Consider the following 27,606-nt stretch of genomic DNA (forward strand, 5'->3'; position numbering starts at 1 on the left):
AGTGGAAATCATTGTCATCTCTCTTGAGGGTGCACTTGTAGACACCTGCAGCTAGCTTGAAGCACATATCAGAATAGAAAGTGCACATGCATACAGACAGAATACAAGTCTTAAGTTTAAACATGTAATTATGATGGTTAATTTAGATGATGATTGTGCAAACTCAGTAGTGCTTCCCACATTGCAGTTGAATGTTTTTTTGAGAAAAATAGCAAATAGATTCATACCTTGAACTGTGCAAATCAACCTCAATTGTCTAAAACTCGGATATCTGGAAAAATGATGTTTGTCTCCAAGAGTCCAAAGTAAACACTGAATTATCGAACTTATATTAAAACAATCAGCTATTGGGCTAGCATGCAATTATTTTACATTCATGACATCCCAGATTTCTTGTGAGCAATATTTTTAAAACTTGGAAACCAAACTTTATTGGTTTACATTATAATCAATTGGCTGCCAATAGATTAAGAGAATAAAAAAGTGCTGCTTCAAAATAATAATACAACTCAAGAAAATGTAGTTGTGTGTTTTGCACTGGTCAAGGCCAAAGGAATCCACTTAAAAACATCTAATATGGAGGGCATGCACGTAGGCTAAAGAATGCTTTAGCAAGCCAGTGCTGTATAAAATTACATGTTACATGAGTAAACACTACAAATACAGTGGTATATTTTTCCAAAAAATCTTGTTTCTCATACATATAAACAAACCCAACATTATTTCAACAAAAATGAAACACCAAGAGCATACTATGTTGTGTATCAAATGATCTGTTCAAAATCTGTATATTAAAATCCACAAAATATCACGGCTCTGTAATATTCTCAATCTTTTTAATGATTCTTTGCAGCGCCAATACACTTGATCTGCATTTTGGATCTGTAAAGCAAGGGCGTCCCTCTTCTGCTGCTTTGCTCAACTCTGGATCCATTGGTACTTTGCCTTAAAAGGGGACATTCATATCTTTAGCCATCTTCTCTGCTCCACCGCCAGTTACATGAAAGACTTCAGTACAAGCAAATAAAGATAACAAATGAGGGGAATGTGTTTCTACGCTCTTCAATGTCTCCTCAGTAACATCTTCCTCGTCCCCATCATCTGCAATCTTTTTAAATATGAAACTTGAGATGGGTTGTTGAATACCACTCATGTTCTCTACAACACCTAAGACATTAATACCAACCTTCTTGCAAAAATTTATCTCCTTCCTAACATCAATTATTGATACTTCCTGTGGTGTTGTCACTATCAACGCACCATCAACATTAGTTGCTTTCAGATACTGTGCTATAGAAATGTGTTCATCGGATGTCCCAGGTGGAGCATCAACAATTAGATAGTCTAACTCTCCCCAGTAAACATCTTTTAGGAACTGCTTGATCAGTCCATTCTGGCAGCATAAAGCCGATAGACATCACACCAAGATTGTCTTCAACATAAACAGGAGACGAGCCAAGATTGCTTTGATGTATCTCCTGACCTTCCAATCCAAGCATTTTGGGAATGCTAGGACCGCAAATATCAATATCGAGAAGTCCAACCTGCTTGTCTTGCTCTGCTAAAGCAAATGAAAGCTGTGCTGCAAATGTGCTTTTCGGCACCCCCACTTTTCCAGACAAAACTAAAATTTTGTGTTTCACAGTAGCCATACGCTATGCTATAGCAACCAAATCTGCAAAAAGATGGCAAGCAATTGTAAAGCGTTTTAATATTTTGATTTTACATGTCAATTTGTAATAAGGAATCTATGTCGCTACACAAAGGCGATAATCCTTCAGGAATCTAATGACCACATAGGCATCATCATTTTTGGAGACATAAAGAAAGCTAAATCAACTGTAACACAGCATAAAGGCCATTCCTTAAAACTTTAACAATGCACAAACAAACAAATGCAACTCACTTGTGCATAGATGCCCAAATGTTAGGGCTACCAATGCAAAACTTTAAAGCTAGAAAGAACAATAAGCAAGTTTGAATATCAATCATATATAGCAGTTAATAAAATACAGAGATATCTGCACAGCTTATTGCAGATTCATGTAAAGTAAATATAATACCTTGGAATTGGACATGCCCAATAAAATACCTCAGAATTGGACATGCCCTCTTCACATCTATTGAATTTTTGAAACATGAGATTGAAGAAAATTTACAATTTACTGCAACCCACTGGGAGTTTCCTTTTTAATATCTTCACTAGGCTTCTTTGATTAGCAATGGATAATTTATTTGCAACAACTTTCTGGGAAACCACAAAACACGCCAGTGAAAAATTGCCCTTAAACAAACAGGATTGCCGCAATGGACTTAATGAAGGATTCAGGTAGAATGAAGTTTACTTGAGAATTTTAAATTCTTTCCCTTTACCAACAGGATTGACTCAATGGACTTAAGGAAGAATTCAGGTAGAATGAAATTTACTTCAGGATTTTAGATTGTTTTGAAGTAATCTCTGTTGCTTCACGAATCTAAACAGATTTAAAAGTTTCAAACCTAAACTATGTTTTTCCCTGTAATGCGTGTCTGTTTTTCTTAAGATTAAAATCCGTATTCAAACTCAGAAATTTTATCCGGTATTTAACTTGGTTGTTCTGTATTGACTTTCTGTTGTTCAAGTTGTTTATTATTTGTCTCTTCATTTATCAAATTCCTGAGTAGTTTCATTTGCTAAATTTCTCTGTCGGACCATATAACTGCTTATATATACATACACACACATATTACTGTGCGTATTTAATATGTACATTGTATTCTAGCCTCTAGTATACAAGTAAAGCTTGGGGCAACAACAAAATGCCTCTGTCCATCAAATCTGATTATAAATATCATTATACGGTACCAAGTCTTTAATGTCAAGGTAACACTAATTGAATAAAAGATAAATGGTTCGGACAAATTAAGGTACTTTCAGTCTTATGACTATTATATGGAAGAATTGAGAAAAGATACTCTATGTGAGGATGATGATAAATCAAATAAACTGGTAGTACATGGTGACTCTGAGTACTCGGCAACTTCCAAGTACTTGCAAGCAGAATAAACCCAACAAGTAACTCGTCAAAACATCACCACAAAACTAGCCAATAGTTTGCTAGCAATTTTGTGTGATTTGAAATGACGATTGATTGATTTTAGATGGTTTTTCACTTACATATAAAAAGTCACAAGTCATTAAGGTCCATGTGCTCTCAACAACCTCAATTTGGGCTTGGTAGCAGGGGCTCCACCCCTAGACCCCCACCCTGTATGACAATAGGGTACACACAAAAGGTGCTGTACCTGGACATTGCGAGGAGGCACTGTCCCTCAAGCACACCGTGGACCTCTACCCCCGAAAACCCTAATCTTGCTTTAAAAACCAAATATCAAAAATTGTTTTGGCCCCATCTTTTACCAGGATGAAATTTGTTATATATTAATACAGATATGTAAGTTTTTATAATATGACACTATGATTTGAATTTTATATAAATAAGGAAAAACTACTCATAACTCTGTGCATTCCGTTTTAGCATTCCCATGTTTAATTATGATGAAATTTGTTAAATATTAATACAGAGCTGTAAGTTCTTATCATATGACACTATGATTTGAATTTTATATAAATAAGAAAAAACTACTCATAACACTGTGCATTCAGTTTTATCATTTGCTATGCATGGTATTAAAGATTATTTTACAAATTCTGGTATTTATTGTTCCGATACTTTGTCAGAGTTTTTCAAATTTAGTTCTGCCAAATTTTTACTGACTCTGAGTTTTGAACCTACAACATGGAATCTCTTAAAATTATTCAACAGTCCTTAATCACTAACTGAGGAGGTTTCAACAGATACATTCATAAGATGTTTTACTCCACAGGTCACAGGAATCAGTTCAAAATGAAGCCACAATACAAGAGGCAAAAGCAAGACCACAGAGTTCAAGAGTTAACTAGTGATTTAAGAAAATTGTGTAATCTCATGGGAGCATTATTGACTAAATTTGATATGCTTCCCAGGTATATAATATAGCTTTAGCAAGAAGGTGACACGTTCAAGAGAAGATCCAAAATTTCCACCAAGACTTGGTTCTCTCACTAACTTCGTCCGCTTTACAACAGAGAAACCCATCTCTACTGAACCAAAAAAAAAATCACTTTCCACTTGGACTTGGACCACGAAAAATTCCCCAAAGTGGCATCAAAATACTTGCACAAGCCTAAGACCAAAGCTTGCTTCCCAATGAGCTCAATTTGCTCAAACTCACCCTAAACATGGAGACTTGAAACAAAATGTTGCCAACCAAAACTGCTTAAGACAACTACTCCTACTAGCTAAAACCAAAAGAGGGGGTCCCGATTTGCAATGGGGCAATGGTTTGAAAACCACACAACAAGGGTCTGCCTATGCTTCTACCTAATCAATATTCTCATTGGTTCATAAAAGCAATGTAATTTTTTCACTAACCCACAAGGTCGTGCTTTTATGAAATTGGATAAGCATTAAATGCTCATAGCTAGTAGTTACATTAATGTTGTGACGGCTTAATCATGGCTATTGGTTTCAAAGAAATCTAGACAATTTATTGTAATTAAGCTCCCTATATAAGGCACGACCTTCTCATTTGTAAAAGGACATTTAAAGAGATTGTTCCTATAATGCTACCAAAGTGATTTCAAATTCATTGTTGCTATCATGGTGGATTACTCTTGAAATTTTAAAGTATTGCATGGTTTCTACATTTCCTCGCTTAGATTAAGATTTCATTTATGTTGAATAGAAGTATATGAACGGAATATATTGTTGATTGGTGATTGATAGTGAAGCTATTGTCCATATTGTTTACTGATTGCAAACTACAATGTACACTTAGTTTGGGCCTAATTGCAAGCATTTAACTTCAACTGGAAAGGTTCATTTGGATAGTGCAATCATTGGGTATTTCAATGATTGTTGACAATACAAAAAATCATATGCGCGTCCTTAGAAGATTGCAACTTCCTTTGCATAGTTGATTTGGCAAAGCAAGTGTACATTGACCATATATGCCCTAGTTCCACTCCATTTGCTTCATCCATGATGTTATTGACGAAATAAGATGTGACTATCAAGATGTGCAACGACTATAGAGCATTCAACAGAAAATGATCCAAAATAACTAGCCCCTACACAAGATAGATGAGTTGATGGATGAGCTTCATGATGCGAAGTAGTTCTCCAAGATTGACTTATAATCAAGGTATCTCAAGATAAGAATTAAAGTGCAGATGTGCACAAAATATCCTTCAAATATCACTATGGTCACTATTAGTTCTTGGTCATGTCATTTGTGCAGGTCACTAGAGGAAATTTGTGTTACTTTTCTTCGATGGCGTCTTGATTTTTTATAAAACACGAGAGGAACACTTGAGGCACATAAATAAGGTGGTGAGCATACTTGAGCAACATTCATTCTACACCAAGGCTTCCAAATGTGAGCTTGAATTAGCAAAAACATTGAATTTGGGGTTTAAGATTAGTGTCCAAGGGGTTAGCATGGATAAGGCAAACATCAAAGGGATACAACATTGGCCTAGATCAAAGAATTTATCACACTCCTCAAGATTTATGGATCTTTGTAGCTACTATGAGAGGTTTGCGACAAGGTTTTCAAAGTTATAACCACATTGACAGATTTGACGAAGAAAGGAGCTTTCTCTTGGAGCCCTTCAACAAAAAGAACTTTTAAGTAGCTCAAGAAGGTAATGAGTTCATACTTTACTTTCCCTATTCTAAATTTCCAACTTCCCTTTGCCTTAGAACGTGATACTTTTGGCGAGGAAAGGGGGTGATTTTGATGTAGAACGGACATCCCCTAGTATTTGAAAGTAGGAATTTCAAGGAGATGGAGAAGATTTTCTCTGTTTACAAGGAAATGTTGGCATAATGCATGCATTGACCAAATTCAAGCAATACCAAGCTATTAAAGTTGTGTTGATCAATGCTAGAAGCTTAATACATATATTTTTCTCCTGCTGCTGATGATTGTTGTTGAATGATTGATTGATTGAATGAGTTCCTTGATTCAAGGTTTTGGTGAGTTAAGACTATGCGATTGCTATTAGGTGAATGGCGAATAATATAAGGAATGCTAGTTTAATATAATGGCAAATGATGATTGAATAAATGTTGATTTGATAGAGTTATGCTTGATTGCTGAATTGTATGTTTTCTTGATCCCAAGATGGAGTGATGATTGATTGATGTGGATTTGATGATTGATTTCTAGATCTTGTTGTTTGCTTGATTTCTTGATGCATTAATGATTGATGGAAGAATGGCGATGACGGATAAGTCCTTCAATGCGTGGAACAAAATGTCCTTTATAATTTATTAGTGAAAGCGTCACCCACCTTTCATACAAATTGAGCCAACATTTTTCTTTTTTGTCTTTGAGAATAATATATTGTTCTCCAAATTGATCTCCCTTGGATGTCTTCCTCAGATGAACCCTCTTTATCATGTCTACCTCTTTGCACTAGTCACAACCTTTTATAATTTCCACCTTTTGAATGATTCACAACCCTTCAGCATTCCTACCATTGAGAGAGTCACGAGCTCTCATATTTGCCACCATTTGGAAGAGTCACAACCCTTTATAATTACAACCCTTTGAAAGAGTCACTTCCTTATTTTCTTCCCATTTCTTTCCTCTTACATTAAACCCTCTTTAACTCCTATGCTCCAATCATCCTTTCTTCCTTCCTTGTCTCCTTTCAAATGAACTCTACTCCCTTTTATATCTTATGTTGAAGGAATCACAACTCTTCATTGCATATCTCTTGACCATTCATTGAGGGAGATTTTATCATTTATTCAAACAGCGCAAATCTCTAATTCAGCTACACCGATCAGAGGTACCTTGTGCTTTATGTCTGGCAGACTATGCAGCTTCGCGACCACACTCTGCAACTCTTATTCCTCCAAAGACAGGCCTCGAATCAGCTCATCACCGCCTCCTTCTCGCCACCCCATCACTCTAGATTTGTAAGACCCCGCAACGGGTTTACTATTCAGCAACACTCCTCTAACAGTTCTTAGTGGCAGATCAGGGTCCTTACTCCCCCTAGAACGTATCCTTTGGTGCTGGATTTCTTTCAGCTGAGGAAGGATCCCTAGTCCATGCCTTGTTGGTTCCTTTGTTTCTCGCTTGCTCTTTCCTCAACACCATTTGGTGTTCTTGCGGCTTGTTGTTTCTTTAGTTGTACACTCTCAGTCGCTTAGACCCTTTTGGTGGCCTCTTGTTGGACATTAATAAATTTATCTTATCTATTCAAGATTCCTGTGAGTGTTACAAAAGAGGGTGCCAATAGTCACTAAGTAATACTTGTTGACTTGGTAATACAAAATAGAACCAAAGCTAATCAAAGTTGGAGCCTTAACATGTTTTCTATCTCTTGGAATCTCTCTAAAAACCGGAAAGTGAACTGCTCTCAGCCCAAAATAAAATAAAATTTCACTAGCTTAAAATTAACGATAACAGATTTCCACAATCCATGATATTATATTCATGCTTCTGGGTAGAATTGTGTGTGAATTTATCAGCATCAATGTTTCGGGTCATACTCAACAATACATTCTTAGCTTTCTCATTCTGATGATGGATCATTGAGTATGATCCAAAACATTGATGCTGAAAAACACTCACAAACTTACCCAAAAGCATGAACATAAACTTAAAACTGTCCAAAAATACTTAACTGGACACTTGTGCCTGTTTAAATGAGCTAAACACTAAATATATAATCCCAAATTTAAGTATAGAAACATATTATTCTACATTTAGGATCTTTCAACTAATTTCCTCCACCTAAGAACAAAAACTAAATGACCCAAGATTCTCACACTCACTCTTCACGAGGAAGGCTTTCTCCATCAAACCTGGCTTCTCTCTCAATATTTAAAACTTCCTTATTGATAAGGGCTTGGTCAAAACATCTACATGTGGGTCAATAAGCTATATGTAGACCACTCATATTCATGAGAGATGGAATTGAGTGAACCACTATGCATGAGATATGAGTCAATAAATTTAACTCAACAACTAGGCAATTTAAACCTAATATGATATCATAATACTAAACTCATACAATTCCATTCTTACATTTTCTCATCCTGATGATGGATCACAGAGTTTCTAATCACTCTTTTTGTGGAGCTAATGCTTTTTTGTCATGCCATGCAGAATGGTTCAACAGAAACACTTAAAGAAAAGCAAGAAAAGCATTCACTGGTGAGTACCTATAATCTCACTGAACAATATTCATTATGTGAGCCTTATCCTTAAAAAATAGCAAAAAGAGATATTACAATCATTCACTGCAACATGGTACTAACTTATTTATTAACATTCAATGTAAATGATTGAACTTTGTTGGAATCTTTGACAGATTGAATGTCCTAGAAAATCAAAATATGTTCCATGCTTGGCCATTTCATGAGCAAAATAATTAGAATTTTCTGCTTCATAGACAATTTTTTTTAATTATGTTCTATAATTAAGAAATGGCTTTGTTGATTTACAAAAATGTTAAAATGTGTCTGTGGCTAAGTATCAGGACTAACGAGAGACAAAGATGACAGCTAGCATAGGATGTAACTCAGGTTTGTGAAATCCATGAGAGGAATTCAACTGTTTTTTAAGTAAATAGTAATACTGTAAGTTTGGTATCAAATCAGGCTTTTTATTCAGGATACCAGTTTCTAGTGCTTACAAATATTTATTTACAACAGTATCTTCCACATATGTCTCAACATCGGTCTTTTGGTTCTGTGAATAAGTGGCAAATTCCCCATTTGCACATAGGGAAGCTTATGATCTTTTCCTTGTTTACTGGAGGAGTATCAGAGTGTCAGAGATATGCTAAATTTTTAACTTGTGTTATACTTGTCACATGGCTGAATATATTCTCTGGAATGTAAAGCTGCAGCGGCATAGATGTAGCCATTGTCATCACCCCATTGACCATGTCTGAGATGCCTAGGAATGTAGGCCAATAAATAGTTCTAGAAAGTGGAAGGCCCTTTCTGACCCTACCTATACTAGTATGGAAAGTAATTCCCTCGCACAGTAGCAACCAATATATTCTCCAAACAATCCATGCTTACCTTTAACATGGTATTCTATACAAGTAGCTGATGGGAGACAAATATGTTTGTTTGAGCCACCTTACAAGGTCAGCAATAGAATCAGTAGTCAAACTATGTAATCATCCCTCTCGTGCTTAAGAGTATAACCTGTTCGTGTGTTTTAGGCATCATCACTCTGCTGGCCTTGTCTAAGATGCTCAAGAATGAACCCTAGTTAATAATTGTAAAAAGAGGAAGGCCCTAGTGAAAACTGCTACCAGTGTATAACCTGTTCATACAAAGGCATTGACTGTGAAAATCAAGTAGCTCATTATTACGTGGCTGCAACAAGGATTTGATTTTAGAAAGTGAAATGCATGGATGGTGCATCGCCTAACCTCTGAGTGGTTAGTTTCTTATGCATTTTATTATCTTGCTAAAAGTTATTGGAAAATCAAAAAGCACAAGAAAGTTGTTGATATTTGCATAGTTAGGAAAAGTGACTGGAAATATTAATTCACATAAGAGAAATCTTGTATCAATAATAAATTTGGTACTTTATTTAAATCTTGTAAAACGTATTTGTAATATTGCCTTGCTTAAATCAACTCTCTGAATTTGTTATCTGCTAATATATTGATTCGGTCTGATAAGTTTTCTTTTGCAACCTCAAAGGAACATGCCTTATTTTATTTGATAGTAAACCTTTTATATTTTATACAAAGTAGAAAGAGAGCTGAAATCCCACTTTCTTTTCATATATTCCTAAGTAGACTTCGTTTTTACAGAAATGTTGTAGCTATTTTGTCATCTAATATGTTTCACTGACTTAATTTGCTTGCAAAAATTTAAAAATTACAGAAACAAGAGTCTTGGGAATGTTCCAATTCTACAGAATCAGAAATTAAGTCTAAAACAATGCAAAAGCATTTGGAAAAAAATAAGGAGCTTCAGATACGTTTAGAGGCACAAAGAAAAGAAGTCAGGTGAGTTACGTTTCCATTATTTTTCTTCAATGGGGAGCTACCTTATATTCTTTTATAAAGACCAAAAACATGCAAGACGATTGCCTTGAGATTGTTTGTGATAGATGTAATGTGCAACATTATGTGTAGGCAACTACTTTTGCTTGTTTCTTAATTATCATACTTTTCTAGGCTAGTTTCATGCCTGTTGCACTCAGAACATTCTTGGAAAATGACTTTTCTCAATTGAACAAATGCTTGGTAGAAAAACTCATTACGAGCTAAAGAATTTGAAAATAGCACGATAATATAGACATGTTTTAAGGAAGCACATATTTTTCCATATTTCCCTTCGAATCAACTTTAAACATGTACAACATTAATCAGTTACATGCCACCATGCTCATATGCAGCAAGCTCATATGCACAAGTATACTCAGAGAAGGGAGTGCAATAGTGGATTTGAGCTAATGCAAACAAGTTTTCTAAACAATGAATATTCTTTAGTGTTTTTGGTGTATGGAATTATTGATTAGGTTATGCTTGGTCCTTGGCGTCAAAACAAAGTACAGGAGAGTCTTGTTGGAGTATGGTGTTTCTTGCACTTGCATTGAGATATGTTCTCGATGTCATTGTAACCTGTAGCCATGATACCTGTGGAGTCAGCAACATCTTTTCTTCTATGTCTCTGTTTATTTTTCCTTGGAGGTGTGATCAACCCACATGCGATCCTCAAACTTATTGATTACAATAGTGGATAAGTGAAAATTGTAATCCAAATCCCATTTTAGGTTGGCATTTTTAACAAGGGTTCTTCTTTATTACTTTGGTTTAAATTTCTTTTGGCTTTTTCAATGTCAGAACAATTCCTGCTAGCAGAAGCTGTTTTTAGCATTTGAGTGGGCAGGCTTGTTTCAGCTTGTCCATCTTGTCGCTCAAAAGCCTTTCTGATCTTCCAGCGAGTCTTGAAGCACTGGTCTAAACTTAACTCTGCTTTGGCAGTTATCAGCATAGGTATAATATAGGCCCAAAGGAATATCCTAAAGAATTATTATATGCTCTTGGTTGCTATAATCATTAGCAGCGGTCAAGGAGTGCTTAAGTTTAGTACAACTGGGTATAGTTTACTGTCTCTTTGTTTGCTCAAAATTGTGGATGGTGCCATCACGACATAGGTATAAAAATATAGCACCAACTTACATGCAAGAACTGATATGTGCTAGTAAGCATGTGGTCTCCAAGTATGTGGTCAAGGGGATTTGAACCAGGGTCTATACACAATGTAAACTCATTGCTTCAACCAAGCTAAACCCCTTGGACTTGCCACATCTTTTTACCTAATTAAGTCTCATAAATTAGATCTTATTGATAAGCTGGTAAGCATGCGGTCTCCAAGAATGTGGTCAAGGGGAGCTAAATTCTCAGAAGAGCTTTTTTGGCCTAAAATTTTATGTTGTATCTTCACTGTCTCAAAATATAGGGTCATGATTGCTGTTAGTTGCATGATAACTGTCATTTTTTTTGCTTATTTTTCTCAAATTTGCATTTATTTTCAGGATATACGAATTCTATTACAAAAAACAAGGGAAGATGTACAGTTAATGCAGACCAAACAACAAAAGCAATGGGAACTACTAGGTAAGTCAGAAGGATAGAACATTCTCAATCGCTTTTAATCAGGCATGTATCATTTTTGTTGATGTTGGAACATCTTTCCAATTATACATATAAAATATGATTCTTATATGTCTGTGTTACCAAAACAAAGTACAATTTTATGCATTCCATGTACCAAGTTAATTATTGGCTTCAGAAATTACTATAATTTATTTGGCTCTAAAACCTTTTACAGGAAATGAGGTCCAACGCCTTTCCATTTCTGCTTCTGGATATTATAGAGTTGTTGAAGAAAATAAGAACCTTTATAATGTCCTACAAGACCTCAAAGGTACCTCCTTAAAATCCTTTTAAGAAAGCTGTCAATTGTTTTGTATTACAATTCTAGACACTAATTGTGCTCCAGTTCTGAGGGCTTAGGCAGCATTAGAGTATACTGCAGGGTCAGACCATCTCATGCAGCCGATTCTGGTTTGCAAAGCACAGTGAGATTTCCTGGGGAAGAGGGGTCACTTGTTATAGTCAATACATCAAAGGCTGGGAAAGATGCCATCAAGATGTTCAATTTTAATGAGGTTTTTGGGCCCTCAGCAACACAAGGTAAGATTGAAATAGTTTGCATCATCCCTTCCAAATTCTGTTCAATTTATTTAATAAAATATACTAATTATTGTTTATGAAATGGCAGAGGACGTTTTTCTAGATACACAGCCATTGATCAGATCTGTAATGGATGGTTACAATGTCTGCATATTTGCTTACGGTCAAACAGGATCGGGGAAAACACACACCATGGTCTGCATCTTATAAAATTCTTCTACAAATTGATTGTTTTTCACAAAGAAGTCATACTTCTGTGATTCCTAATCAAAAGCAAAGTCTGTCCTAACAATTTTTAATTTCTTGAACTTCAGAGTGGACCAAGAGGTGCTTCTGAGTCGGAGATGGGTGTCAACTATCAAGCACTTAGTGACCTTTTCCGGATATCTCAGAAGAGGAAAGATTTGACGAAGTATGAGGTTTCTGTTCAAATGATAGAGATATACAATGAACAAGTGAGAGATCTTGGCACAGATGCCTCAAACAAGAAATATCCTTGTGCTGCATTTTTGTAAAATTGATACTGTTCTTTCGATTGGCTATACACACATAAATTTAATGTTGCATTGGTAATCCTTAATCCCGTGCAAATTAGATATTCGAAATAATGGACACAAAGGCTTTAATGTCTCAGATTAATTCCACATCTGATGTCTTAGACTTGATGAATATTGGCCAAAAGAATCACACTGTTAGCTCAACTGCCCTCAATGACCGCAGCAGCCGTTCTCACAGGTTGGAGAAATTGTTCCAATTGTGTGATAAGTAACTTAATTTACATATTTTGTTTGAGGTCAGTTCTAAGAGTTTTCGTTGCAGTGTATTGACTGTGCACGTGCAAGGCACAGATTGTGTTTCTGGATGCACCCTTCATAGCTGCCTACATTTAGTCTACCTCGCTGGAAGTGAGAGGGTGGACAAATCTGAGGCAACTGGAGATCAGTTGAAGGAGGCCCAACACATCAACAAGACTCTTTCAGCTCTAGGAGATGTGATTGCATCACTGGCACAGGAAAATTCACATGTACCATATCGAAACAGCAAGTTGACTCAATTGCTTCAAGATTCCTTAGGTGCCGTAAGTTTACCCATAATGAATATTTAGTTTTCCCTTTATGTTTGGTTTCTCTTTTGAATCTATTATAACACTCTGTAGCATACAACTTTTTATACCAGGGGGTCAATTTTTTATACCAGGGGGTCAGGCAAAGACCCTGATGTTTGTGCACATAAGTCCTGAATTGGATTCTTCTGGACAGACACTTAGCACTCTTAAATTTGCTGAAAGGGTAGCTACTGTTGAACTTGGCGCTGCTCGTGTAAACAAAGAAAGTGCAGTAGCCTGTGAGCTTAAAGAACAGGTATATCATCTATGTTAAGAAATTCAAAGGAGGAATTCTCAAATTGAAGATATGGACATGAAATGTGCTCTAAAATTTATACCGATGGTTCCTTTTCTCAACAACACATAGCAGTCCAGATAAAAGAGAGGAATTCTCAAATTGAAGATATGGACATGAAATGTGCTCTAAAATTTATACCGATGGCTCCTTTTCTCAACAACACATAGCAGTCCAGGTTAAAGAATCTGTGTTTTATTTAGGGTTTTAAATACACATTCTCTCTCTGCAGGTAGATAGCTTGAAGAAAGCATTAGGAAGAAAAGAAGTTGAACTAGGGAACACACAAAGTGTGAAGGTATCTCCACTTATGTTTGAGAAGCATAAAACAAAGATAGAAAAGAAACCAGTGCACTCAACCCGATTAAGTATTGATGGTCCTGGACAGAGAAATACTGAGCAGTTGAAAGATGGAATAGACAGAATGCAGGTACACTTTAATGATATTGTCTACCTTACATTTTTCTCCTTTGAGTTGCACCAAATTGTCTTAATTGCTTTACTTTTTGACTGCAGGACCATAATAATATTTCTAATTTGGAAATAGTTTCTTTTGGGGAAATTCTTTATACTGGCGATAAGGTGAAAGTCAACAATACCGAGATGCTAATTGGCAAATCAATTGGCAGGGTAAATAACTGTCAACACAGTTTGAATGGGAAGACTGTTGACATAATTCAAACTCCAAAGACTAATCTCCCTCCTAGAACGCCTGAACACCCGAGTAAGGGGTACAATATACATTTGGAACAAGTGAAATCAGAGCCCAAGAAACTAAATGTTATTGTGACAGCATCCAAAAAGTCTTCAAACATCAAGAAGTCACTCCAAACATTTGGAAAATTCACAAATGTTAGTGAAAAAAGGTAATATTTATAGAACATTAAGGGTCATCATCATGTGGACATGGACAGGTTATTAGTAAATTTTTCAGTTGGTTGATTTTCTCTGTGTTTGCAAGCCAGAAGCACAAAGTAAGTGGAATCATCATCTCCAATCTCCAATGTCAGCCGCAGATTTTCAAGTAATGAACAAAACCATCCTTCTCCCAGGAGGCAATCACTTACTGGTGGCCTGGCTAGGCGAGCTTCTCTTACAGGAAGGCTACCTACTGAATTGACGTTAATAGCTTGTAAGTCGGTAAAAGAGTAAACAAACTAAATATGTGGTCAACTTGGTCAACTTATATGTCAAATTTATTCTTCACTTATAAAGATACAACCTGCACATGAGACCATTTTAGGGAAAATAGTAGTTTAAATATGTATATATTCTTTGTATTTATTTCAGCTCCACAAGGACACATCGAGTCACACTGCAAGATCCCACCTCTTCAGCAGTGTTGGAAGACCCATAAACCGTGGATGTAATACATTCCTGCACATAACACTCTAATGATTTCAAAGAGGTGTGTGCTCTGTATTTTGTATTGGAGTAACTCTATGTTATCCATTATCCACTTGATTCTTTTTTGTTAGCCATGTAGCCCACATAGTTGGATTTTACTTTTTCAATGGACTAGATTAAATTAGGTGTTGTGCTATGTGTGGACTTTGGTTTCTTGCAGAGTAGATTTATATTTTGCCTGGAGTTTTGACAGAGTTTAATCTGATATAAGTACAAAAATTCCATTTTTTCTGCTATAGATTGAACATTAATGCATTTAATCATGAAATTTTTCACTAGTCAGTTAATAATTCTCAGGCATAATTCATTGTCATCTCTCTTGAGGGTGCACTTGTAGACACCTGCAGCTAGCTTGAATCACAGATTAGAACAGAAAGTGCACATGCATACAGACAGAATACAAGTCTTAGGTTTAAACATGCAATTATGATGGTATAATTTAGATGGTGATTGTGCAAACTCAGTAGTGCTCCTCACATTGCAGTTGAATGTTTTTTTGAGAAAAATAGCAAATAGATTCATAACTTGAACTGTGCAAATCAACCTCAATTGTCTAAAACTCAGATATCTGGAAAAATGATGTTTGTTTCCAAGAGTCCAAAGTAAACACTGAATTATCAAACTTATATTAACACAATCAGCTATTGGGCTAGCATGCAATTATTTTACATTCATGACATCCCAGATTTCTTGTGAGCAATATTTTTAAAACTTGGAAACCAAACTTTATTGGTTTACATTACAATCAATTGGCTGCCAATAGATTAAGAGAATAAAAAAGTGCTGCTTCAAAATAATAATACAACTCAAGAAAATGTAGTTCTGTGTTTTGCACTGGTCAAGGCCAAAGGAATCCACTTAAAACATCTAACATGGAGGGCATGCACGTAGGCTAAAGAATGTGCTGTATAAATACAGTGGTATATTTTTCCAAAAAATCTTATTTCTCATACATATAAACAAACCCAATATTATTTCAACAAAAATGACACACCAAGAGTATGCATACTATGCTGTGTATCAAACGATCTGTTCAAAATCTGTCTATTAAAATCTACAAAATATCACAGCTCTGTAATATTCTCAATCTTTTTTACGATCCTTTGCAGCACCAATGCACTTGATCTGCATTTCGGATCGGTAAAGCAAGAGCGTCCTTCTTCAGCTGCTTTACTCAACTCTGGATCCATTGGTACTTTGCCTAGAAAGGGTACATTCATATCTTTAGCCATCTTCTCTGCTCCACCACCAGTTACATGAAAGACTTCAGTACAAGCAAATAAAGATAACAAATGAGGGGAATGTGTTTTTATGCTCTTCAATGTCTCCTCTGTAACATCTTCGTCCTCCCCATCATCAGCAATCTTCTTAAATATGAAACTTGAGATGGGTTGTTGAATACCACTCATGTTCTCTACAACACCTAAGACATTAATACCAACCTTCTTGCAAAAGTTTATCTCCTTCCTAACATCAATTATTGATACTTCCTGTGGTGTTGTCACTATCAACGCACCATCAACATTAGTTGCTTTCAGATACTGTGCTATAGAAATGTGTTCATCGGATGTCCCAGGTGGAGCATCAACAATCAGATAGTCTAACTCTCCCCAATAAACATCTTTTAGGAACTGCTTGATCAGTCCATTTTTGCGTGGTCCCCTCCATATGACTGCCTCATCTGGATCTGGCAGCATAAAGCCGATAGACATCACACCAAGATTGTCTTCAACATAAACAGGAGACCAGCCAAGATTGCTTTGATGTATTTCCTGACCTTCCAATCCAAGCATTTTAGGAATACTAGGACCGCAAATATCAATATCAAGAAGTCCAACCTGCTTGTCTTGCTCTGCTAAAGCAAATGAAAGCTGTGCTGCAAATGTGCTCTTCCCCACCCCCCCTTTTCCAGACAAAACTAAAATTTTGTGTTTCACAGTAGCCATACGCTCTGCTATAGCAACCAAATCTACAAAAAGATGGCAAGCAATTGTAAGGCATTTTAATATTTTGATTTTACATGTCAATTTGTAATAAGGAATCTATGTTGCTACACAAAGGTGATAATCCTTCAGAAATCTAATGACCACATAGGCATCATCATTTTTGGAGACATAAAGAAAGCTAAATCAACTGTAACACAGCATAAAGGCCATTCCTTAAAACTTTAACAATGCACAAACAAACAAATGCAACTCAACTGTGCATAGATGCCCAAATGTTAGGGCTACCAATGCAAAACTTTAAAGCTAGAAAGTGTAATGTCCCCTTCTTTAGAGTAGGATTTTATAAAAATATAATAAAAATAGCTTAGACCAAGAGATCAAATATACTATATAATAATATAATATACTATTAATGAATAAATAAATAATATAATTAGAATAATTGTCTAATATAATTATATAAATATAACTCTAAATTATACCATTGAAATATATAAATAAGTTATATAATATATATATGTATTATGACTGAATTTTAAAGATATATTAAAATTGTATCAAACTTATAAATAAGTTAAGATCAAAAATATAAAGACAGCTAAATGAATAGCCGTGACCATTACCTCTCACCGCATATATAAGGAAGAATAAGGGAGGTATTGCAAAAAAGAAAAAAGAAAAAAAGGGGACGAGTAGAGGGCAGACTGTCAAGCCAAGATTGACCATTCCGTCCAGTCATACACATAGCGCACATTTAAATAGGTGCAAATATGAACTCGATACCTCAGAGTACATATGGACAGAAATAGGAGACCGGAACGGGGGATTGTTATCTCATTGCAAGAGGATAGGGATTATGTACTAGTATACCTGCGTGATTCATAAGTCCTCCATAATCATTGAGAGATTGCAGATGGCTAGTTAAGATACAGACAACCACATCAATCAAGGAAGAATAAGGAACGCTGGAGATAGACACGATAATCTGCAAATTATATCAAATTAAGACACAGATTTTGTGAACAGAGAGAACAATATTTACAGATGGACAAAGGATAGCGAGTAGAAGCCCACGGTATAAAGGAAATATAAAATTTAAATTAATATATGAATTTCCGTGCTGAAGATATAGAGGACTGGATGACATTCAAAAATTATTGTTCTTACTCTAACAGATAGAAGCATAGATCTGCATAAATATGTGGAAAATGATTAAAGAGGATAAAACCATAAACTGGAGAAGTTGGGCGATATGTGTAGGAGATTATGCATGGCAAAGGATCCGGGCAGCTTAAGGATACAGATACGACGTGACAGATTCAAGTGGCAGAGTTTTTATTACTCGTAAATGATTGCAATGAATAAATATATATTCCTTCAAGTCTAATGTTTGCCACAAATCACGTGAGACAGAGATATCTATTAAAACATGGGTCCTTTACAGTGCTGTTGAAGGTGTTGCACAGATTCTGTCATATTCCAGCAAACTGGCAAGTTGGACATGATGCATTTGATATATAGAAGATTCATGGTTTCCAGATTTGGCTTGGAGGAAGTGGGGGTTAGTAATCTATCCCTACAGCTGAAGCAATTAAAATGAAAGAAGCATAAACAACCACAAAAGTGCACAGAATATTACACTCAATTCCCAATCTTCTATATCGAACTTTATATCTGCACATCACTATTGCAATAGAACATTGATTTGTATGTGAGTGGTAGAGTTAGCTAGGAGCAATATTGAACAGCTAGAAGATGGTATCGTTTATGATTGCTATTAAGTATTATGCAAACTAGGATCTGAATATCATTATATCAGCTGGTTTGCAGCAGCAAGGAAATAATATGAAATATGCATACGATCGGAAACATTAAGAGCTCAATGTTGTATTAAGGAAACAAGCATTCATTCCCAAGGCCAAACCAAGGAACAAAGGTTCCAGGTAGTAAGCCAAGTGTTGGTCAAATTTACAGCTAAAGACAAGTAACCAATACTGAATATCGATCTCATCCAAGCATTCGATCGAATGCCAATGCTATGTTTATGAAATTTGTAATGCTTTTTAACGGGAGAATGGGAAAGGATTGAGCTAAGGAATTAAGTTGAAAATTCTTAAGGTTCTATTAAGGGATGTTACAATGGTATCAGAGCATGATCTTGCCATCCTGTAGGGTGAATCTTAAATAAGGATCAGCATATAAGAACGAAAATTGTCATCAAAGACATGTGGAAGAAAAATGAAAAAGGATTCGTACAGTCAGCAAACAAGAAGAAGAAAATACAACAGCATTGAATAGATAGACCAAATAGTAAGTGATAATAAGGGGAACCAGTTATTTTAGACGGCAAATATATGAAGCAAAAAGCTTAAAGCAATGGAAAGCATTAGTGACATGGCTGCGGATTATCGTCATTTAGATTGGCAACAAGTTCTCATATATTCGGAAAATGACAAGAGACCTCATCCATTGAGAACACATAAAGATTAAAGACTCTATTCAAACTCTTTCAGGCGGAGGTATAATCCATATCAGAGCGGCCCGAGTAACATCTTGGAAACAATGACATATCTATGCAGCTTGGGTCCTTGGACATAACAAATGTAATTTGCAGATGCTACTAATTCAATGGTATTAAGTGACAAAGATATATCATCTATGATGGATCAAGGAAGGTATAGACAATAGCAAACATCAGATCACATCAAGACTTGGTTATGAGTAACTAAGTAAAGGAATCCTCATTTGCATCAAATTGGAAATAAAGATTAAGCAATGACATTCTAAATTGAATGTTATAATTCCTAGTATGGAATTAAGGCAGGGAGCTAACCTCTCTAAATGACTTCACAAGATATTCTATAATTAATACTCTTACGGAAGTGAGGCAGGGAATCGAGTATTCTCTAAAGGATAGTGGATACTATTAAGGAAAATCATATGCATATGTAAGGATGGATACACCCAGAGTGGGTATCCATAAGGCCTAGGATGAGAAAGAAGTCTCTCCTAAGAATACATCAAGATTGATTATCCATAAGGTCTTATAGAGAGAAATGTTGTGAGAAGATGGTGCTTAGTGGAGAGTTGTTCTATTAATTAGAGCCCCAGGAAGCACTCCCCCAAGAGCTAGGCATTTGATCACAACCTCTCCTTAAGAAAGGGCTTAAATTGAGAATTAGGACCTTATATTTATAGACTTAGAAGATTAAATAATATTTTTTATTGAAGTACCAATACATGATGTAGGCTTATCTGCCAAGGAGCTAGGGACAACAATCTAAACCTTGAGTGCATGGTTCAAAATATCACAAAGAAATATTTTTTGTGAAACAACTGCTTAACCTTAATTTGCAAGAAGGAATCTACCAAAGCTCTTAAACGTGTGTATGCTTCGTGTCTACATTGTGTCTTCATGCATTAATGTGTATACTTTGTGTCTACATTGTGCCTTCATACAATATTGTATATATATTTAGTGCCTAGTTTTCATATATCCTAATATATGTTTCTTAGTGAATGCCAAGATTCAAGGACATTATTAATGGATGTCAAAAGGACATTCTTAAGTAGGATCAAGTATCATAAACATTCTTAGTGAGTGTCGAGATTGAAGACAATCTGTCAAGATTGGACCAAGAAGCCTTTCTAGCGAGTGATGAACCTAAGAAGATGTTCTAAATGAATTGTGATTCCTAGAAAGAAATTAAGACTAAGACGCTATATCTCAAGGCTTACTAATCCAAGAAGAAAGCAACACTTAGGAGAGGCGATCCCATATGCTACAACAAATCAAGATAAGTTTATCTTTTTGAAATGATTTTTTTTATTTAATAATATGATGAAATATTTTGTTTATATTTATGAATGTATTAAAAATCTAACCTTAACTTGAAACTACCGTTTCAGGATCATCATATTCAACATCATCATGGGGAGTCACCACTTAACTTGGAAGGTTTGCATTGCTTGAGGACAATCAATCATCAAATCCACATCAATCAATCATCACTCCATCTTGGGATCAAGAAAACATACAATTTAGCAATCAAGCATAACTCTATAAAATCAACATTCATTCATTCATCATTTGCCATTATATTAAACTAGCATTCCTTATATTATTCCCCAGTCATCTAATAGCAGTCACATGATCTTAACTCACTAAAACCTTGATTCAAGGAACTCATTCAATCAATCAATCATCAGCAGCAGGAGAAAAATATATATATTAAGTTTCTAGCATTGATCAACACAACTTTAATAGCTTGGTATTGCTTGTCCTCAAGCACTGCAAACCTTCCAAGTTAAGTGGTGACTCCCCATGACAATGTTGAATATGATGATCCTGAAATGGTAGTTTCAAGTTAAGGTTAGATTTTTAATACATTCATAAATATAAACAAAATATTTCATCATATTATTAAATAAATAAAAATCATTTCAAAAAGATAAACTTATCTTGATTTGTTGTAGCATATGGGATTGTGCCTCCTAAGTGTTGCTTTCTTCTTGGATTAGTAAGCCTTAAGATATAGTGTCTCGGTCTTGATTTCTTTCTAGGAATCACAATTCATTTAGAAAATCTTCTTAGTTTCATCACTTGCTAAAAAGGCTTCTTGGTCCAATCTTGACAGATTGTCTTCAATCTCGACACTCACTAAGAATGTTTATGATACTTGGTCCTACTTAAGAATGTCCTTACTTTTGACATCCATTAATAATGTCCTTACAGAAATGGAAGACTTCTTCCTGATAAAAAAGGTAAATTCTGCATTAATCAAGTGATTTTTCTTGAGTTGACTTTCTTCACCAATCAAGGAAGAAACCACGTCTTCTAACTCAGTTTGAGTTTGATTAACGCAGATACAACCTTATCAAAAATTGAAGGCGTGATCAATATAATTGTTTTAGCATCATGATTTTCAATCTTGAATTGATCCGAGCAAGTTGATAGAGAAGAGTTCAAAAAGTACATCCATTGAGTTATTTTTTTACATTTCTAGAGAAGTTTCTTTCTGCTCTTAAACCGCAACACCAAATTTGACCTCGGTTTCTTGTATCTTTTGCATAATAAGTAAACCATTTGTCAAGATGGAATATAACCTATATTGAGCATGTTCTCTATTTCAAAAAACTATGAACAGTATCGTAAGTTCTGAAATTAAATTTTGGGAAAACTGATAGAAATTTGGTTAATATTAACATATTAGAACATACAAATTCAAAAGGATCGAATTTTTCAGTCAAGTAATTTTAGTCTATCCTCGGATTGAGTGATTCCGTACATTGCAGTACAAACTCTGTGAAACGAAACTGCAATATGAATTTTCTGAAACAAAACACTTTTATCGAGATCATGGGCCACAGAGTGTATTCGAAAACATCAATCTTATGAAAACTCGGCATTTGTCATTAAAAGTTTCATTAAACATTATTTACTTAGAATGTTAAATTTCTCTTATATTATACGTTTTTATATAAAGTTTCTGGCGGTCAATAAAGGCTGCAGGAAAAGAAAAGAAAAACAAAGTACAGATATTTCTCTCTCCTATTGATATATAGGCAAAGTTTCATGTAACTGTCTTATGCTACAGGTGCGTGATACACCCAAAAGGCGTCATCTGGATTGAGAGAGTTTTAGCTGGTCGGGCTCTTTAAAATGAGGGACAAATAAAGTCAGCTGCATAAATTCGTGAATTCTCCAAGCAGGCGATGCTGAAAACATTTAGGAAGACCACGGGATCACGAAGACACTAAATCCTCCCAAATTCTCTCAGCAGCACCCACTGAGAAAATACAGATTAGTCCCCCTCCGTGAGGCCGCATGGTAAAAATGTCAAATACTGATTCACATGTACAAACCTGGATCAGGTCCCTTGGGAGCAGTTGCGCATATCTGTTGATTAGGGCATCCTTCGCAAGCGTCTGCCTTCCCTGCCGCTTCTGCCTCCGGCCCTGGACAATCTACACACACAGAAAAAAACAAATCCTAAACTTAGATTGTGAATCTGAAAGAAACAGAGAAAACAAGGGAGAATCGAACCCGTAACTAGTTAGTTAACGGGAAAGAAATGAACTTACGTTCGTTGGCGTTTTCAGGAATTTGCCCGGCGGGGAGGTTGTCCCCGTTGACATACTCTGCAGTTCCGTTTTCCATACTCAAAATTTCTGTGACTGAAACTAAATCCCAACTTGAGAACTCCTGTTTGGCCTCTTCGGTAATGCTTTAAATAGGTTTTCCTCTGGCCTAAAATTCTTTTTGCGGTCTTCAATTCTATGTTTTTCGTCATATTTATCTATTTATTTATTTTAATTAACGCTTGCACAAAGTCAAAATCAGTGTGGGAAAAATAGTATTCTTTAAAATTAAAAAAATAGTGATTTTGACAATAAGAGTTTAAATCTATGTGCTAATTATTATATAATGGAAAATTTATAAGAGAATTGTATGAAAATATAAAGTTGTAAGACTTTTCGCACAAATTATCTCTTTCACTTGTTAAGCTTCTCATTTCTCTTGTATTTAGGTTGACTTTCTAGAATGGCTAATGATTTGTTTGTTTGATGACAAAGGGAGAGAAGTAAGAGAAAGTGCATTCATTTGTATTTTGCAATAGGACAAATTTTATGGTATCAATTGGAACAATGCCAAACTTTTTCTTCATTTTTGCAAATTTAATCTTTTCATTCTTGTTTTCTCCAACACCTCATACTAATTTCATATTATTTTTAATGTTTTAATTCCACTTTTTTTAATTTTGTTAGTTAACAATTTTCATTATTGCTCATAAATTTATAAAATTTTAATTATCTTTATTGTTTTTCGTGTGTTTCAATTTTACAAAAAGATTTTTTCAACAATAAAGGTCTCTACATAAGGACTTATCAATACTTTATTTTTTTAACAATAAGAATTTCTATAAAATTTGAGAAAAAGAAAAAGAGTTTCTATAAAAATTGAGAAAAGGGAAATTCAAGAATAAAGATGTAAAGATTGCTTTAATTAATAAAAATTATTGTAAAAGTTTTAAAAATTTCTAGTAGTTATTTTTTATATCTTTAATTTTTCTATTCTTACATTATAATTTTGTTGTTTTTCTAAATATGATTTTTTAACTAAATAAATGATGGACATTGAATTATTTTATTATATGAAATATCAAAATTATGATTTTAATTTTTTATACATGCAAATGATTCAATTACTCTTTAATCTAATTTGATGTAAATGACATGCATTAACTTATCTCAAAATGTAAGGTGTAATAATGACATTGAAATTTTATATATTAAAAGTAAAAATAATATTTAATTAAGAACGAAAAAGTCGAGGGGCTTCCTATAGTCAGGTTACGAGGTCAAAGTTTGGCCCCATATGACACTGCCCTTGTAACTAGAAAAACCCCTTAGAAATAACACAGACTACACCTACACCTACGCCCAATATGCGGAAATAACCCAACCTAGATTGCAATCCAATTGAACAGTTATAATAAGCATGCATTCAAGAATCAAGATTAAGACAACAACACAGATCGGGCAACACTGATTCATCATTCATAAAAAAAGTTATCGATCACTTACAATATGTCATCCATCATCGCCAATTGGATTACACCGAAAATGCTTGTGGTCAAGTTACAACCCAAAAAGACATCTTGCCAAGTTTCACCAACTAAATCGTGCAATCCTATATATCCAATGTCGCCTTAACAAAACAACTCAACAGACTTCAAAGAAAACTATCTTAGCAAGCTAAAATTACGACACTACTTCTCGACACAACTCCCTCTTTGTCAAAATGGACTAGCCATCCAGATTAAGTAGGAAGATTCAAGGTATCTTCGAAGATCTCCAGCGATTTGATTTGTCGGCTAACAAACTAGCAAGTAGAACGTCAGCAATCCATGGCTACTTAGTTTCACCAATGACAACCTTGCTTGGCTACCAATCCCGCCGCACAACTTGGGCAACTGAATGTGTTTCCTCCAAGTGATCTTAGACCATCCGATCTCAATCTATGCGTTGTGATCTGTTCACAAACCTTAGAAAACTGTCTGATTTCCTTCAATCCAAGTGTGCTTTCTTATGAAGCTTTTTGCCTCCAAAGAAACACACTTCTGTATCAAGCTCAATAGAGGAGTTTGCTAGTTGAATCGTCTATGTACATATGTTTTCCATCCAGGCAACCCAATTTGAAATATTTGAACTCGGCTTCATTTTCAAGCACACTACATTCTCCCCTACTTAAACTAGGGAACGTCCCGACATTGGTACATTCTTACTCCAAAGATTGTAGGGAAGATCAAGTGTTCACTTTTACTCATGCCGACCATAATTCCTTCCACTGAGAAATTCCACAACTTTTTCCTCATCGTGCCATAGGATCTTTGATTTCTCCCATATCAAATCCTCATCTCCTACATCCTCCCAGATCACCAAGAATTCCCTTACTGCTTTCTTTCCAATGACATGCACCCTTGTGCCAACAATTTCCTTCAATCAGTAAGTGGGGTTATCCAGCACATTTGTTGGCCCACGCTTAGCAACATTTTGAGCAAGATTGTTGAGGTCAACTTCATGAGGCCTTAGCTAAGAAACTTGAAATATTGGATGAACTTTTAAATGCAAAGGTAGATTAAGTTTGTAAACCACTTTACCCACTTTGGCGACCACCTCCAATGGCTCATCCCAACAATGCACCAAGGATGAATTAATGTTGCGAGGAGCCTTAAATTGGTATGGGTTCATTCTTAACAAAACTTTGTCGCCAATGTTGAACTCAAGTTCGCACCTTTTGCGATCTACAAATTTCCCCATTCACTCATTAGCAATCGTGAGGTGATACCTTGCTGAATCAACCTAGTTGTTCCACATTCTAACCACATCCATTGTTGTAGCATCACTACCTTGATAACCACTTAACAAAGTATGCAGTGACAAAGGTTTTTGACCAATTGCTAACTCAAAAGGTGAGTACTGGCTCAAACCACTTTTTTGTAGATTGTAGTTGAACTAGGTGATCTCCAACAACACTATCCAATTCTTTTGATCACCATTCACAAAATGTCTCAAGTAATCCTCTAGCAATGCATTAACCCTTTTAGTCTACCCGCCCATTTGAGGATGGTAACTCGTACTCATTAGAAGTTGAGTTCCAACTAGTTTGAACAGTTCAATCCAAAACTTAGAAGTGAACCTAGGGTCCCTATCACTAATCATGCTAAGAGGTACACCCCACAACTTCACCACATTACTGAAAAATAGATGAGCCGCTACCTCAGCAGTACAAGGGTACTTACATGGAATGAGCGTTCCATACTTTTTGAATTGATCTACTACCACCATGATGTTGTCGAACCCATCAACAAGGGGTAACTGGATTATAAAGTTGAGGGAAATACTTGCCCAAGGTCGAACAACTGGTTGTCTCTTAGAATTGAGAACACCTCTAATAAGTGTTCATGATGCTCTTGCAATGATCTACTATACAATAGTATGTCATCCAAGTAAACTACTACACAATGATCTAACAAGTGTCTAAATATGTCATTCATAAGAGTGCTAAATGTAGCAGGGGCATTGAAGAGTGTCATGTCATCTGTGTCAACATTTTCATCTCCACTGGTCACTTTTATTAACTGCTCACCATAGATTAAACAACGACTTTGAACTAAAATATGATAAATATTTAAAAAATGAAATATGATAACTATTTTGGAAATGAAATTTAAAGAAGTTAAGTACATTTGAAATAAAATAAAATTTAGAATGAAATGCATAAATATTATATGAAAATTAACTAAAAATGGAAATTTCATAAGAAATAGCTATGGAAAATAACAACTCTAGAGTTGCAATTCTTCTTCGTCCACTCTATCTTGTCTTATTGGAGAACAAAATGTCGTACTTTCATTACAATAAATTTTTTGAATTATTTTAACTTTTAAGATATTTTAAACAAATAAATTTTAAGTTTTAACTAGTGAATGCAACAATTTTAAATATATGTTTTTTAATTTATTAAATCACTTTATCCCTTTTCTTAAATTTTAATTTTAAATACAAAGAAATCATGTAAAAAAAAATCATGAGGGAGATCATGTAAATAGCAATGGGGAGATGGCATAGATTGTGAGAAGGGAAGAAATGAGTCAAATAAAAAAGGAGGATAAAAATCAAAAGGCTTGGATAACTCTTGGTATTCCTATGTATATTATAAAATATATATAAGCTAGTATACATATAGTAAAAGACAAGTGTAAGCTAGCTCAAATTGCACATAAATCTTTGTAGAAAGAAAAGTCTTTTGAACAAATTATAGATAATAAATATGTTATTTAGCAACCCACATTCATTATAATTGTCTAAGACATAGTCTTTAGTTTTTGTTCTTTATGGCATGTACTTGAAGATCACTGATAAAGTGAAGCTTTATTACATATTATATTTTAGTGTAGTTGTTAATTTTGGTTCATTGTTTCTAAAATAGTAAGTGGTCATCATTTCTAAAATAACGAGAGTAGATCATAAGAAAAGCGACATGATGATATCTATCCAAATCCCAAAGCTC

At 35.1% G+C, this 27,606-nt stretch overlaps 1 protein-coding gene and 2 pseudogenes across 2 annotated transcripts; 1 reads left to right on the top strand and 2 right to left on the bottom strand.

Annotated features, from left to right (window-relative positions):
* Positions 1 to 405: 405 nt before the first annotated feature.
* LOC149542188 (cytosolic Fe-S cluster assembly factor NBP35 pseudogene) lies at positions 406 to 11,072 on the bottom strand (annotated as a pseudogene). Its single transcript, XR_016355107.1, has 2 exons — positions 10,886 to 11,072; positions 406 to 1,675 (listed from the first exon to the last, which is right to left on the bottom strand). The product of XR_016355107.1 is annotated as a cytosolic Fe-S cluster assembly factor NBP35 pseudogene (transcript).
* Positions 11,073 to 11,288: 216 nt separating this feature from the next.
* On the top strand, positions 11,289 to 15,047 carry LOC149542189 (kinesin-like protein KIN-14L; annotated as a pseudogene).
* Positions 15,048 to 15,786: 739 nt separating this feature from the next.
* On the bottom strand, positions 15,787 to 23,236 carry NBP35 (nucleotide binding protein 35). The gene is made up of 3 exons (XM_089797210.1): positions 23,115 to 23,236; positions 22,896 to 22,997; positions 15,787 to 17,053 (listed from the first exon to the last, which is right to left on the bottom strand). The coding sequence occupies exons 1-3, from the start codon at positions 23,188 to 23,190 to the stop codon at positions 16,149 to 16,151; spliced, it is 1,083 nt and encodes a 360-aa protein (XP_089653336.1). The 5' UTR covers positions 23,191 to 23,236; the 3' UTR covers positions 15,787 to 16,148.
* Between the last annotated feature and the right edge of the window lie 4,370 nt (positions 23,237 to 27,606).

The sequence above is a fragment of the Cupressus sempervirens genome, chromosome 8 (genome assembly GCF_028749045.1).
Source record: "Cupressus sempervirens isolate cs-2001-9-10 chromosome 8, ASM2874904v1, whole genome shotgun sequence".
Lineage (NCBI taxonomy): Eukaryota > Viridiplantae > Streptophyta > Pinopsida > Cupressales > Cupressaceae > Cupressus > Cupressus sempervirens.